The 16,762-nt window shown below is 36.1% G+C and overlaps 2 protein-coding genes across 2 annotated transcripts; both read left to right on the forward strand.

Annotated features, from left to right (window-relative positions):
- The first annotated feature begins 1,603 nt into the window (after nt 1–1,603).
- Nucleotides 1,604–5,123, forward strand: LOC106926791 (kunitz-type serine protease inhibitor bitisilin-3). Its single transcript, XM_015001919.2, has 6 exons — nt 1,604–1,845; nt 2,834–3,025; nt 3,474–3,650; nt 3,738–3,782; nt 3,936–4,014; nt 4,927–5,123. The coding sequence occupies exons 1-6, from the start codon at nt 1,779–1,781 to the stop codon at nt 5,003–5,005; spliced, it is 639 nt and encodes a 212-aa protein (XP_014857405.1). The 5' UTR covers nt 1,604–1,778; the 3' UTR covers nt 5,006–5,123.
- Nucleotides 5,124–7,746: 2,623 nt separating this feature from the next.
- usp3 (ubiquitin specific peptidase 3) lies at nt 7,747–15,582 on the forward strand. The gene is made up of 15 exons (XM_015001933.2): nt 7,747–8,190; nt 8,455–8,515; nt 9,472–9,609; nt 9,777–9,860; nt 10,056–10,137; nt 10,223–10,302; nt 10,821–10,934; nt 11,191–11,304; nt 11,395–11,544; nt 12,123–12,229; nt 12,397–12,477; nt 12,572–12,690; nt 12,801–12,914; nt 13,890–13,957; nt 14,465–15,582. Exons 1-15 carry the CDS (start codon nt 8,100–8,102, stop codon nt 14,889–14,891), a joined length of 1,830 nt encoding a protein of 609 aa, XP_014857419.2. The 5' UTR covers nt 7,747–8,099; the 3' UTR covers nt 14,892–15,582.
- Nucleotides 15,583–16,762: the final 1,180 nt, after the last annotated feature.

Here is a 16,762-nt window from a genome sequence, read left to right on the forward strand (position 1 = left end):
TCACACCAGACAGTACAAAGGAAAAAGCAAGATGAAGAGTCTTGTGTATTTGGCAATTGTTCTGTCAATATGTCACATCAGTCACTCAGTAAGCCCAGGTATGCAACTCTTCTTTTTATATATAAACTAGTTAACCCATTTCATGTAATTTTGTGGCGTTCCGCACTACTCTTTATTTAAGGACTAACCAGAACTGTTCTGGGGAGTTACTAAAAATAGTATTTACAACTGTGTATACTAAGCAGCAAATATTATTTACCCTCTCCTACTTGCGCTGAGCTCACTGATTCATTTTCTTTCACTGTAATTTTGAAAATTTTTAAACAATGAGATTATTCTGTCTGAGTCTGACTGCTACAATCTACATCTAACTGGTTTCTGTAAACAACATGTCAGTTTTGAAAAGAGAATGTTTAAGTAAACTCCCTTGGTGGAAATTGACAAAAACCAAGTGGTATACACATTTCTGGCTTTTTTTAAATTATCATCATTACAAGAGGTAGTAGGTGTTTGGTACTGAGGTGGATTAAACATGGGTTGTGTTTTATTACCCCTGCAGAAACCTTTCCACACAGAAAATCTCCAGATTTCAACTATTAAGTAAGATTTTACTCAAATAAATCTAATTTGCAGTTTATTTTATCATCATGATGCAGGTCATGGAACAAACTTCACAAATGCTTTGTAGTATTATGCCAAACATGACTGCTGCAAACCCTTTCATCTACAGAGGCCAGGGAGGAAATGTGAATCGTTTTTTCAATGAGAGAGCGTGCATGAGAACCTGTTCAACAAATGCAGAGGGATCTCTCCCCCAGTATTATGAGAATATTTAGTCCATATATATTGGGGGAAAATTTTGATTTACTGTGGCACAGTTCATTTTTGGAGGTGGATGTTTTTTCAGTTTATTCAGGCATGAGCAATAAAGAAAAAAAGAAAAAAACATTATGGACTACTGGCTCCAACGTCTCTCCTACAGGATAAGATTAGAAAAGGCAAGTGAACATGACATGTCACACAACTTTTAATATTGTAATTTATGCCAAAGGGAAGCAGAAAGTAATTGATAACTAATTCAAAAATCAATGAGGTAAACTTCTTCTAACCTTTCCTAACTCAAGTAAAAACTTGAAGAGAGACTTTATTAAATCTGCAGAATATATGAAAAAGCTGAAATAAACAGTAGTTGGTGAATATGACTACTCTTTAAAGTTTGAATGGTGTCTCTAGCTGTAAGTACGTGGAAATACTTAGCTGTGAAAAAGTGTAATGTTTTTAGCAGAATTTTTCAGAAATTATGGGATGTTCCCCATTTGGGGCCAAGATGATCACACAAATATTTTATAAGCTATTGGTACCAATGTTATTTCCATCTTTGCAGTAATTAATGAACATTCAAGAGTTCTGTGTGAGTTGCCAAATTCAAAAAGTAATAAAATTCAGGATGGGTAAATCCTTTTTATTCCATGTTCATCCTGATAAATGCATAAACATCGTATTTGAGCTGACATAACAAGGCTTCAGTTCACATTTATTGCAATATGGATCTTAGCATGTCTATCTACGCTCAAATATCACAACCTATGAACTTTTTTTTATGACAGTACCACTGTTACAGAGAGGAGCTCTCTAGTGTTCCCATTAACTTCAGTTTCGATTGACAGAGTTATCATTAGGACAATACATGTCCAAAGGTCAATAATGGGCACCCACTCCCATCGTAGTTTATATCCCTCATTCACTCCAGGAAAGACAGCACAAAGACAAGCAGCAAAATGAAGACACTTCTGCTGTTAGGAATTTTTTTGTCAGCACTTCACACCAGCAACTCACAAAGACAAGGTATGGCTGTATTTTTTTTGTTTTTCTTTTTAATTTTTTTCTTAAAATGAAAGATAATTTAAAGATAATTAGGAATACATGTCGTAGAGTTGAAGCTAGCTTTCTATAATCTAGACCAGCACACGGGCGTATGTGTTTTTGCAAGAGTATGGAACTGGTTGCTGAATTCAGTCTGATTTATGTTGTTCGCTTGAGCTGAATGAGCTAATTTCAACGACACTGTAATCTCCAAGGTACGACTTCACCTTGAGTTATTTTGGTGTGACTTGGGTGTTATTTTTCCTGAGGCAAGGGACGACTGAAACTGTAGACATGGACTAACAGGACAAAACAAGTCAGTTCAGCAAAAGTCTGTTGAGTTTACAGGTAAAAACTAAATATTACCCTTTAAACAGCTATTACTACATTATCATTGTACCTTTGTGTCATGTTCATGTTATGTCTTGAAGCTCAAATTATAGTATTTTGTGATTGTTTATTTTGCTGAAAATGTTATATATATATTCTCCTGCTTGTGCTAAGCTGACCAGACATTTTCTACCTCTGTAATTCAAAACCTTTACACACGACTCACCTTAGTTCTGCACCTGAATGTAAGCTGAGCTGAAACAAACCTTTATCTTCACTTAAAGATACAGGTTAGAGTTAGAACCCAAATGGTCTTCGTTTTCCAGATTTTCATTTTGTTAAAGAGTGTCAATTACATAGGTGACCTGCCTATATTAAACTTACTTTTGTAAAAAAGAACTGCTTGAAACACACTTCTTTTCTGTGAAGCCCATAAAGAGCAACATGGCTGAAAAATATATGACACTTTTTATTGCTGCTGTAAAACAGGGAGTGGGTCTCTGGTGATCATGCTAGTTAAACATTAGTTATAGATTTACAAAAATGTTTGTTTAAGCATGCATTATTCTGAACAAAAAAGAGAACTTGACTGTTTTGAAAATAAAAGTATCCTTAAACTTATCTTTTTGTCATTCAACAGAATTCTGCAATCTGCCCCAGGATCCAGGTCAAGGCTCAACTTTCACGTTTTCTGTGTATTACAACCCTGAAGAAGACAAGTGCTTGCCTTTCTTCTACCAAGGCGAGGGAGGAAACGCCAACCGTTTCCGAAGTGAAAGACAGTGCATGAGAAACTGTTCATTCAATTTCGAGACGTTGTACCCAACAGATGGTGAGAAGATTTTTTTTTATAAGCAAAATAAAAATTACCTGATTTAAAAGTTCATTTTATTTTCACCACTTCTCAGCTGTAAATATGAATCATGGCAAATATAACTGCTGAACATCCTTCATGCCGTTGGTGGACTTTGGAGTTAGAACTCACTGATAACAGTTTAATGGCCTAAAGAACCATGACAAAACAACTAAGCCTTTTTGAATGGGAAAGACAAAAGAAATGCTCCTCAACAATATTCCACATAGGATAACATATTATTTTTCTGTTAACAGAAAGGATTTGGGGAGTTTTTTAAATGTAATGCCAGGAGGCCACTGTTCTCTACAATTTGTAGCAATTATGCGCCACCAAGTGGTGAAAATCTAAGACAGACAGACAGACAGACAGACTGACTGACCGATTGACTGATTATCTTGAAATTAATTGTATCTTCTGTTAACAGAAACTGAAGCTTGTCACTTTAAATATGCGCCTGGAGGGTGTAACAGTAAACGCCTCAGATACTACTACGATGCCATTCATGACAAATGCAAAACATTCTTTTGGACTGGATGTTTTGGAAATGGAAACAGATTCTTTGACTTAGAGAGCTGCAATAGGACCTGCGTTGGCATTCATGGTGAGCTAATAACTATCTCAAGTTGTGTACTTGTTTTTTTTTTTTTTTAATTTTTAACATGTTAATGTTGATCCATCTGGTTTTTAGATGAAGGGGATGAGGCTGAGGAGGATGAACCGGACACTCCTATTAGTAAGTGGAGACGGGGACAAATGTCTTAAGTGACTGAATAAATGCTTGTTTGCCTTTATTGAAATTCTTATTGGTTGCCAAGTTGGAGATTCTACCAATATTTTCAATAATTTACAATTTACACACTAGTTTAACAGCTGCCTTTTCCAACAGCCATCATCTTTGCGGTTCTGCTTTCCATTGTCATTTTTGCTGTCTTGTTAACTGTGATTCTCCTCGTAGTGAAGTCAAAGTAAGTCTGCTTTTTGTTCTTCTCTTTCATATTCTGTCAAGTATTTTAACTCAACAGTATGTGTTTTAATGGTATTTTTTCTGATGGACTGATGAAAAGTAGAGCATACTTGAGAATTGAAAGTAAAATAATACCTATTTTCAAATGATTTTTTTTACAAAACAAATCTGAAAAGTTTTCTAAAACTCTCTTTGCAGCAAATTGCCCAAAGAAGTCCTCATGATTAGTCAATGTGAATCCACTTGAGTTTATTTAACATAAGGATAAACACAGCTTCTTGACCTGTAAAGATCAAGAAGCACACCTTGGGTTGTGGGAAAACAAAATTGCACATTCCCCCTGACTTAGCATCCCCACTTTGATGCATAGTGGTGGCAGTATCATAGTGTGGAAATATATTTGTTGGGGAGAAGGAACATGTTTAGACCTGATGGGGAGAAGGATGGATTTAAATATACACCAGTCCTGCAAAAAACTTGAGATGGAAGTGGAGGTCTACTGTGCAGTAAGGGGAAAACCTTAATACATGGTACAGCCATAGAACACGAATGGCCTAAATCTGAGAATCTGCAGCAATAATTGAAAATTCTTGCATATGGACTCTGTCTAATTTTGACTGAGCTTGAGCTATTTTGCATAGAGGACTGGGTAAAAATATTAATCTCTGCAGAAAGGATTGATTCAGAACGCTTATTCAAAGGGGGCTGGATACGCATACCATGCTTTTTTTGTATTTATATATATAAATATAATAAATAAAACATCATATGTCATTTTTCTTCCTTTTCACAATGATGTGCTTCTGTTACTAATTTAGAAAATTTTTACAAAATATATTAATGTTTGTGGTATGAAAAAATGTGAAAAAGTCAATTTTTTGCATGTATTTCATGATTTATTGCACTTTTGTAGGAAAAAACACCAAAAGAAGAAAGCCAAGGAGTCCCAGGCTGACGCACCACTTCAGGGGAGTGGGATAGAAATGACATAGGAAGGCTCCTTTTCTCCAAAAAACTGTTTTTTTTTTTTACCTGGTTGCCATTAAGAACTAAGTTTTGTGGGTAACACTTTATTTGAAGGGGGTTGAATAAGACTGTCATGACACTTTTCATAAACATGACATAACACCTGTCATGAACATGAATAAGCCTTCATGAATATTTATAACTGTTGTCATAAAGCGTCATTTTAATACAAAGTTGACATTATTCAAAATGTCTTTGTTATGACAACTTGACATTAACCAGGAAATCATTACTGTTTAAACTTTACCTTTAATAACATAACGTTACCTAATTTTTAAAGTGCAATCAATAATACTTTTATAACAAATTTATATCAGTAATGATTTCTTGGTTAATGTCAAGTTGTCATAACAAAGACATTTTGAATAATGTCAACTTTGTATTAAAAGTGTCATAATTTACCGAATGACACTTTATGACAACAGTCATAAATATTCATGAAGGCTTATTCATGTTCATGACAGGTGTTATGTCATGTTTATGACAGTGTCATGTCAGTCTTATTCAACCCCCTTCAAATAAAGTGTTACCGTTTTGTGTCCTAAAACCAAATGCATATTTTTTTCTGTCCCTGAGAACTACACTCTAAATTCCATTTTAAAAAAAGCAGATATTTTCTTTTAATTAGAGTTGTTTAATTTAGGTTACATGCTAAGAGATGTTTTTTTACTTTTCATAGATTTAACCAATGTTTTCAACTTTTGAAGCAAGACATTTAAAATGCAATCAAATTAAAATATTTGTAAGTTTAAAATGATAAGTAAATAATCAAAAATCAGGTGCATATTCAAAAAAATCATGTTCTTTGAAACCTCACTTTTTAAGATATCTTGCGGGGGGGTTTTTTTGTCTACAATAAAGCCCTTTTGCAGTTAACAACTGTGAAACATAGAAATAAAAGCAACCCTATAGATAAGGACAACATTCTCTAAAATATTACTTTTTGCGCATATGTTGGCAGTTGTTTGGATATAAAAATGCATTGTGATTTTGCAGAATGTGCTGTATGTTCTACCAAATGTCTGGATGAGAACCCAGCTTAGCTCTCCATTTCGAAGTCTATAACTGTGAGCATTCAACAGATGTCTTTTTTTTTTTTTTAAATCAATATTCTGTTTTATTTACCAAAATCCATTCTGGATATTTTTCAGTGCTTTATTTACTGTTTACATTGCAGTGGGGCTTAATAAGGTAAAGTTTTAAAAGTTTTAATCTTCAATAAATTTAGTTTTTATGTTTGTGTTTTTATCAGTTTCTTCAGCATTATTGTTGGAAATCTTTTTTGTGACTATTAAAATACAAAGCAACAAAGTTTTGCAACACACTACATTATGACCACAAGGAAGGTAAATGTTATCATGAATCTTTTTGGTGTAATGTTCTGAATTGTTCATTCTAAAATTGGGAACTTGCTTAGACAGTTTTTCATCACTCAATCTAGTTTATTATGAACATTTTCAAACTTTATGTTGATCAGGGGGAGCACATTCAGGAATAAAAGCTTTTTAGGATGAAAACTACTTTATTAGGGTTGAGATTGTATTGGAGCTGTAGAACATAATAGAAACTTTATTGAGTCAGTTTATAACATCAGGTTTTGACTCACCAGCTTATAGGCTGCTGGAGCCATATGGCCTTAAACAGTCAGAATTGAAACCAAATATTTACAAATAAAAAGATACATACATTTTGTTTTCTCATTGTTTGAACTTAAATCAGACCAAATGTCTATTGTTTTAGGTTCGTTACCAAAATTATTTCTATTTGTTAAATGTCAGAAAAACTTAGCAAAAACATTTTTAAGACATGTTTTGCACCACTTTCTTTGAATTCAGACGTTTACATACATTTGGTCAGTGTCAGGGATATTTGTCTTTTTAACTCTATCATTTGGGTCAAACCTTTCCGGCTTCGTTCCAGAAACCCTCTGATAGGTCAGTTTTTGAGTTTAGCTCTGATTGGTTGTTTCTGGCTCAGGAGCATTGTACAGTATCTCTGCAGACCACTGGAGGGACCCAGAGGAGGTTGATTTATTTTTATTTTTTTCACGTTATCGCTCTGCGCTTCCGTACTCTCTCTGCTGTGGTATACTGGCAGTTTTAACAAATATGTAAAAAAAAAAAAAAAAAAAAAAATACTGCAACAACAACATATTTTTATATAAGTTACTTGTGACATTAAATGACATCACATTTATCCGCTGCTTTTCAGTACCATTAAAAACGCATTACAATGAAATCAGTTATTCCCATTCATGCACACATTCACATTCTAATGATGGTAAGCTGCTGGATTGTAGCCACAGCTCTGGGGTAGTGTGACAAAAGCAAGGCTTTATTGTGCTATTGGCCCTTCTAACCACTACTACCCAGTGTAACTTTGAGGAGTGTTTCGACAAATAAGAACATAAGTTAGAAAGAAATCACTATGGATTTTCAAAAACATTATAAAGATGGGAGCGAAGGTTCGATTATATGTCACAAGGGCTGCCATATGTTGTTGGAAAGGAAGTTTTTACGAAAACTAGCTAAATTTAATTTAAATATAGAACTTGAAAAGGTAAGAAATCGTGCATTAAAAAGAAATAGTGCTACCTCACATACGATGAGACTGCCTACACACCCATTTCTATCTTTTATGCACAAGGACGGAAGCGCTAAAGCGCTTTTCTCTGAGGCTTTTCATCTTTGTGACGAAAACCAGCGAGAGCCGGTGGAATGTACGTCACTTCCTTGAGTTATATCCATTTGTTTGTGGCCAGCAGTTACCTACTGCGTAAACACCAAAGATATCGTTACTGTTTTACCTTACAATATGTGTGGGTGGAAACTACCGAGGGTTGATTTTATTTGAACTCTTAGTCTGAAAAGTGAAAGCTCTTTTAGTTACCTAACGCGTTGGCGTTAGCGAAGACAGGAAAACGTGTACTCGCTAGCTGCTTTAGGTTAATTGGCTAACTATTGTTAGCTGGCCGGATACAATTGGTATTGTTGAGGGTTTTTTGTAGAGTCCTTGTCTTGGTACTGCTGGTGTTGTTCTGTCCATAGAGTTGTGGAGCTGATGGAGTGCCCTCATCTCAGCTCTAACGTAAGCTGTACCACCGACTCCCCCAGGTTCCCTAACGGTACACCGTCCTCCTGGTGCTGTAATGGTAAGAGCGGCATTTGTCTCAGTTCCGTTTATAAAACTAATGTGAAGGTAGTTCAGTTGGAGCAGTCTGGGGTACATTTTTTTAACCTTATCCCCAAGTCAGACTTCTCATAAAATCGTATCTGTGTCAGTTTGCTAGCCACTCTGTAGCTACAAGTAAACAGCCACAAGGGCAAATCACAATTCAGTTGTTATAGTAATAGTAAAAAAAAATGGTTCAATCGAACGCACCATTTTGCTTTATTATGTTATGTTTTATGTTTAGTTTGCAGGTCGAATAAAAGTCCATGGATTTGCCTTACCTGTCTGATGGTTCACTGTGGACGGTAAGTAGCTGAGTTTTGCTATTAACAAGAAACCACAACTAAACTATTATTTAGTTTTCTCTTGTGATACTAATAATAATGCATTTTTTATTAAGCTCTTTACATTTGAAACGAATAAAAGACAAAACAATGATAAAAACAAAAATAGATTACAGGACATAGGTCAAACTGTCTAAGCAAGGAAGGCCTGTCTACAATGGAAGGACAGTCTGACATAATTATCTTTAACTTGCTCAAGTTAAGGTAGATATAAGTTTATCAGGTAAGTGAGTTTTTTTTTAACCAGGTAGGTCTTGAATATGTTATGGACTTGAAGCTACCTAGTTAAAAACTGTTTAAATTAGGCCTGTATTTGACATAAACCAATTCTTGCCATTTGTTCCAGTAATATTTAGAATTTAGACAAAATGGAAGTATTGATTAAAGATATTTAATACTGTAAGTTTTACTATTATTATATGAAAAAAAATAACTTGTCAGCCTTGGATAGTTTTAACCATTGCATTATTTATTCACAACTACATAAATCTGGACTTTTCTGCTTAGTCTGCTGGATAATGGATGGATACATCACTTTTTTCCCCCAACATTGTTAAGATACAGCCTGGATGTAACGTGTTTACATTCTTTATACATTGATGTCGTGATTTATACAAAATTTGGAAACCTGTCCCACTCAACTTACTATGAAGTGTAGAACGGGAAAACATGAGACATGTGTTCTGTGATTAGATATAGTTGAATTATTAAACTTCAATTAAAAATTATGCATTTTGGATAGAGGGCATAGTCCTTAATTTGCATAGTCTGATTGCATAATTAAACAGAATAATCCTGTGTTGTACAAGCCAAGATATGAAAATCAGAATTCCTGATTCTTCTTTTTTTTATTCTTAATATATTTTTCTGGTAATTATTGATGTTTTTACATTATTAAATTACCAATTCTTATATAGATATGTAAATGGACATGCCAAGAAACACTTTGAAGAGAACCAAGGCTCCAGCATTTGTCAAAGGAAGGGGGAAAAACAGGAGAAAGATAAAACCTATCATTCTGTCTGCATGGACTGCAGCAACTTCAGTGTATTTTGGTGAGTTTTCCCAAGAACAAATGCAGTTTTGCTACATTTCCTTATAACTCAAACATTTAACTTTCCTTTTTTTATGGATGCACTTAAGCTTTAATGTGTGACAATGCAGATATTTCTTAGAAATTGTTGTTTTAAATGTGTGTGTTGTAACTGTTTATTTCATGTAGTTACAGATGTGATGACTTTGTTGTCAATGACACCAAACTTGGGCATACACAGAAGGTGAGAGAACATCTCCAGAGTTTAGAAAAGTAAGTAAAAATATTCACTAATAGAGCCTTAAAGTGCATTTGATTGATTATTTATTCTGTCATCTCTGCAGTTCCTAAAATATTTGACCAAAACAATTTGCCTCAAAGATTATGTGAAATTTTAATGGTATTTGACTTTCAAACAATTTCTCACATATGTTGTAAATTAAAAACAAAACCTCATCCTTTTTTCAGTTCATTGCTTTTGGGAGACAGACAGAGGAAGAGGAAACTTCTAGAAAGCTCAGCTGCAGATGGAAAGCTGTTAAAAGACAATGTAAGTATTATTCCACTTTAAGAATAATCTAGAATGGCTTTCCATAAGATTTGACAGATTTAATCCTCAGCTTCCCCTCTTTCAGGACGGGGTGGCTGTGGGTGCCACTGGTCTTCGAAACTTGGGCAACACATGCTTCATGAACGCCATCCTGCAGTCGCTCAGGTAAGGCTTTGCTCTGAGGGACGTGGGTGGCCCACTGGATTTACAGCACAAAATCAGTAGTTCTTCCCCAGTGGAGCCAGGGCCCCAGGACCAGTCAGCCTTTATTAATACAGTCTGTTGCACATTGGAGGATATTACAGAGGCTGCCTAGAAACAAGAAGCAGTCAAGGCCAGGTTTCTCTACTTATACATCTTTGTATCATGCAGCAGGATTATCTAATAGTATCAAAACATGTTATATAAAAATACTATTTGATATTTATTTTCTAATATTTGAATCTGTTTAATATTTTAATTTTTTTTTAGTAAACTCCTGTTTATATTCCGTAGCATTCCCCTTCAATTTAATTGAGAATTAGTGAGATGAATAAAATTCTCCAGCTCTGATTCTATTGCATCTTACTATGTGACTGCAGAGTAAAGTTGAAGCTGAGATTCCTGGCATATTTTTTTGGATGTTGTCTGCTTCCACATGTCACCTCAGTTTCTATTTTGACAAAATGTTCTTCCTTTGACAGCAACATCGAACAGTTCAGCTGTTATTTCAAGGAGCTGCCTGCTGTTGCCCTGCGCAGTGGTAAGACGGCAGGAAGGAGGATGTACCACACCCGCAGCCAAGGGAACAACAGTGTGTAAGGTCCTCTTCTGCAGGAAGGAGAATTCATGGGCATAAATCTCCCATTCATTTCGAAGTGTCATATTGTAGCCAAATTATTTGTTGCCAGTCATGTAAAACCAATCACGAGGTATTTTGAGGAGCACAAAAATAAATCTCACAGGGGAATATGTCAGATTATCTGAAGTAAGCTTTAAGAAGAAGAGTATTAGATTTTGTGTTATTGTTCAAGATTAGGCAGCCTTGTAAAATAGTTGTTTTCTGTTAAACAGTTCCTTGGTGGAGGAGTTCAGGAAAACTCTTTGTTCCCTATGGCAAGGAAGCCAGACCGCCTTTAGTCCAGACTCCTTATTTTATGCCATATGGAAAATCATGCCCAGTTTCAGGTAAAAAAAAAAAAAATGCTACTTAATTTGTTTCTTCCTTTGCAATGAATGTTACACAGCTGTAATAGAAGACCATGTGTGTTTATACAGGGGCTATCAGCAGCAGGATGCTCATGAATTCATGCGCTACCTGTTAGACCACCTCCACAGGGAGCTCCAGTACAGCCGTAACGGGGCATCTTACCCTGTCTCGCCTCAGGACGGAGTCAGACTCTCCACCACAGACAGTAAATGCTGCATGTGAGTCTGTTTGAGTTTTGGTTTTGTTTTTTTCTTTGTTTATGTTTGTGGTGCTGAAAGTATGAGATTCTCAAGGTATTGCCTGATCATGAGGAAAAGTCATGGTATAAAAAAAGTACAATGTGATCTAATTATGTTTATTGAAAATAGAAATACATATATATCTTCTGCAAACATATGAAAACATATTTATAATTATCATGCCAGCATTTTCGTTGGCATCTCATCAAAATGGAATTTACTATTTAAACCTCCACGTATCTTAGTACTGAAGTGTTTCATACTGTTGTGCAGTAAAATTCCTAACCGCAAAGCGGCAGCTTTCACGCAGTCATGTTTCTAGCACCCATTAAATGGTCTTGAATTTTTTTTTTTTATTACTTTGATAACTGTTTTTTTATGATCAATTTTATAGCTTTTTAGATAATTCATTGGGTCATAATTATTGCTTGTAATATGCATCTTAATATGTCAAAAAGACTCTATGTCAAAAATCTGGCTTCCTTTATTTCTTCCAAATGCGACAGTCTCCCTTTTTATTAACTACTTTCAATATCTTCCTGTCTGATTCTGTGTAGAAATGGGACTTCCAGTGTTGTCACGTCTGTTTTTGGTGGTATACTTCAGAACGAAGTTAACTGCCTGATATGTGGAACAGAATCTCGAAAGTTTGATCCATTTCTTGGTAAGTTGAGTTTTTTTCACCTCCAGATTGCTTTTTTTTTTTTTGGAAAAGAACAAATTACACTATTGTCTATGTTTTTGTCTCTTCATATGGCATCAATGAAGGCATGATAAAACTTTTATCCATCCAACTAAGTATTCTTTTCTTCACCATTCTTGTTGCTTCAGATCTTTCTTTGGACATTCCTAGTCAGTTTAGACAAAAGAGGAGTAAGGACCAGGACCCAGGGCCTATATGCACTTTACGTGGTAAGTCTAATACTGTTGAAGATAACCAATTTTGTTGGCCATTCTTTTTTATGCTATCTTTAAAACAGGTTCGTATTTGTTTAATGTGTTGTAGACTGCTTGCGTAGCTTCACTGACCTGGAAGAACTTGATGAAACAGAACTATATTATTGCCACAAGTGTAAAAAACGACAGAAATCAACCAAGAAGTTCTGGATCCAGAAGCTGCCAAAGGTGTGAGGGAGACATATGTATTTATGACTTAATGACTCTTTTATTTATTTTATTCTCGTTCTTTGAGGCTTAAGAGGCATAAAAAGTTTTGTTTTGGTTTGGAAATGTAGGTCTTGTGCCTGCACCTCAAACGGTTCCACTGGACTGCCTTTCTGAGAAACAAGGTGGACACTTATGTGGAGTTTCCGCTGAAGGGCCTGGACATGAGGGGCTTCTTACTTGAGGTGAGCTGGAAACATCTTAATAGCCATTATTACTTAAAGTAGTTTTATATCATTTTAATATCTGGAAAGTTTTTTTTTTTTTTTTCACTAAGAAATAATAAAAAAAATACAAGCTAGCCTAGCCCCTTAGGTCTAGTGAAAGAAACATTTGTTGTGGCAACATACAGTCATTTAGGAACAGTTTCATGCTCCCAACTTTGTAGGAACAGTCTGAGAATATCCCCTTCCTATGACTGTGCACCAGTACACAATAGAGATGCATGCATGAGTGAGGTTGGTGTAGAAGAATATGAGATTCCTGACCTCAGCTTGATAAAACAGCAACTCTTGGTTCTAATTCTAGCAAAACACTCTGAGCAAGACTTTCTCATCCAACATCAATGTCTGACCTCACAAATGCACTGTTGGAAGAATGTTAAAAAATGTCCATGAAACACACTTCCTAAACAATATGGAAAGCCTTCCCAGAAGAGCTGAATGTTGGATCGCATTCAAGTTTTATTTTTGATGGTAGATGAGTGAATACTGTATAGTGGTTAAGTAAAAAGTTACATTTGTGAGTAAATTTGGTATTTCAGCTCTTAACAGTTTAATTAATGAGGAAAAGCTCATGAAAGTCTCTTCCTTTTCAGCTCCCCCTACATCACAGAAACAGTAGGTTCACCCTACCTGTTACAAATTTAAGCCTGTCATTGCATACATTGCATCCTGTATTTATATTTGCAAAATCCCTCAGTATTTGTCTCAAGTTTTAAGAACCAAACATGCATACTCTAGTTTAGATCGTAAGCTGTAAATTATTCCATTAGTCGTTCGGCAACAGCATTCTGGTGCAAATCTTTGCGTGTAATGGGATCTTGTGCACAACAAACCTGAAGTGTAAAAGCACCTTCTTAAGATGTGATTTTCCAAACATGTTGCTCTTGAAAAAAAAAAGACATTTCCATGATTGAAATCTTTCGTTTCCCTCTGCAGCCAGAGAACACATTACCAGGGAGTTGTTTGTATGACCTTGCTGCTGTCGTTGTGCACCATGGATCTGGGTGAGTCAAGGTCTTGCATCATTCAGGCTTTACTGCCATGGTTTACGCAAGTCATTTTGTTTAAGATATATTTGGAAAAAAGTATAATGATATTCATTGTTTCTGGCCTTATGTCTACTTACAAAGTACTCATTTCAAAAGCGTTTGTAGAACATTTATGTTGCAGCAGCCTAATAACCTTGACAGGTTGCAGGGCTTTTCAGCTGCAAAAGTGAATCCTCTGCACGAACGCCTCATTTAACCAAAGATTTCAATCACTGAATTATAGAGCAACACGTTATATGGACAGCTGCAGTTTAAAACAGAAAAGGCATTAGAGAGAGTCCTTGAAAGTACATTCAGATAATTGTTGCTATGCCAGATATGGCCACTAAGTGGCAGTGTTGTGCCACTGCCGTACGTTCAGGTTGACTGTGTTCCTGTTTGCTCCACCAGCAATAGATGAATCTGTAAAAATTCAGAAGGTAAAACGTGATTGTGTGTGTGTGTGTGTGTGTGTGATCGCAGGGTTGGATCAGGGCATTATACAGCATATGGCAGCCACGAGGGCCACTGGTACCACTTCAATGACAGCACAGTGACTCTGACCAATGAGGACACAGTGAAGAAAGCCAAGGCCTACATCCTCTTTTACGTTGAGAGGACTGTTCAAGAGGCTTTAGACACTGACAGCACTGCCACAACTCAGCCCGGCGTGGACACGGCAGCCACGGACTGCGTTTCGACAGAAACAGTTTCTCAGGACGAGGTTGTGGCAGACGCACAGACGTGTTTGGCGGACGGTGCAACCACACAAGCAAACATCCCGGATGAGAAAGCTGAAGAAGATGCGAGCATAGACATGGCTCCATTAAAAGAGGCGAATATGGCGTCGCAGGAGGCTGCAGCAGACAGAGATACCTCAGAGGAAGCTCTCCAAACTGCCGCACCGTGATTCAGTCACAATTCACTGCCTCACATTAGCTTTCCTTCATTTTGGTTTCACCTCAGATGTGTCACAGTGCTTGATTTATTATTATTGTAGTTTATTGTCCTATTCATTTTATGTGTTTCTTGAGTTGTTTGAAATAATCATGTTTGACTTGCTGCTCTTTTTTTGTATTTTTTTAATTGTTTTTTTGCTTCTTTTTTTCTTTGTAATTTTGTTAGACATTTGTGTATGTAATAGATTCCAAAGGTTATTGTTTATAATAATGAAGTACAGCTGGAGCCTTGGGAAACCTCAGGTGATCCAAAGGTCAGTAGATGGAGACTGTATCACCACAGAGTCATTGTGAATATATTACTGTTCTGTTATTTTCTTTAAATTTAAATTTTTTGTTTTTTATTTTCCAACATTTTAAAATGTGTAGCTCTCTTTTCCAGTTTTTAGTGGATATTTAGTGTTTATTCTGCAATGTCTTTGAATTTCAGTTTATTTGAGCTTTTAATTTGTATTTCCCTTTTTTACCACCAAACATAAAAAAGATATGATCATTTTGTTTCGTCTGTGTTGGTGGTGGATTATCATTTAACGTTTGTTTCCCTAAATGATCAGTCACGGGACCTAATGAAATTCACAGTTGAGTATGTATCAGCTATTGCTGCCATGACTGAATGCAATGAAAACTCTTTCATTCATACAATATGTTGTGATGTTTTTCCTTAGATCTGAACTCTATTTCTCTTCTCATATAAATCTACATTTTAAAGACAGATATTCAAATACATTTTATGAGCATCTTAATTGGAAAATCATTGAAAATTGAATGTATTTCAGTAACTCAAAAAAGTAAAATTGCATATAGCTTTATTACACAGTGATATATATTCTATTTACCGTATTTTCCGCACTATAAGGCGCACCTTCAATGAATGACCTATTTTAGGACTTTTTTCATATTAGACGCACCGCATTATAAGACGCATAGAATAGACACTTCATACTCTATTATTACACATCCACATTTATTTTAAAAAAAAATGGTCCCGACTACTTTTTATAGTAGGCTGGCCCAGTCGTTGTTTCACTCACGGTGTTGGTGTTGCGATATTGTGCCCAACTGCTTTCTGGGTAACACAGACCAACCGACACACTACCGCCACAGTCTCTGTCTCTCTTCCCCTGCCCCTCCCCCCCTGGTTTTAAATGTATTATCAAACTTTATTAACAAACCAGCGTTCTGATAACTATCCCAGCATGCACCGCGCACTTCTTCTTCTACGGGGAAAAAGAAGTTGGCGGCTGCTTGTAGTGGACCAACTATGTAAGCCGCCTATTGCATGTCTGTGTAAACATGACGTCTTTCATTTCGATCTGAGTTAATTAGCGTAGCATTTCTGTCGGATTTTCACAAAATATCAGCCACGACAATGTACAGGGGAACCAACAAGTTCATGTCATCTTTTTTGGACGACATCAAGGTGTTTGAGCCACGGGATGCCTCCAACATTGTGCGCGTCACAGCTAAAATCTACTGACAGATGAGGAAAACAGCAGATCCTCACACCCTCAGCATAAATATAGCTGTGGACAAGATCACTGATGCCTATTGTTCTTGCAAGGCTGGGTAAGTCGGCATTTATGGTTTTAATGGTCCACAGTGTACATTAGCATGTGTTTACTACTGTAGCTTGTGTTTGTGAGACGGTCACGCACGTGGTAGCTGCGCTGTGACGTAAAATGGGCATTAGCCAATGAAACGTGGCCCCAGTGGTAAAGTCTGTTGCTAGACCTGTTGTGTCTCAATATTGGTCCATATATAAGGCGCACCGGATTATAAGGCGCACTGTCGGCTTTTGAGGAAATTGAAGGTTTTTAGGTGC

This window comes from Poecilia mexicana, unplaced genomic scaffold, assembly GCF_051168715.1.
Source record: "Poecilia mexicana isolate PSO_F unplaced genomic scaffold, ASM5116871v1 scaffold_6, whole genome shotgun sequence".
NCBI lineage: Eukaryota > Metazoa > Chordata > Actinopteri > Cyprinodontiformes > Poeciliidae > Poecilia > Poecilia mexicana.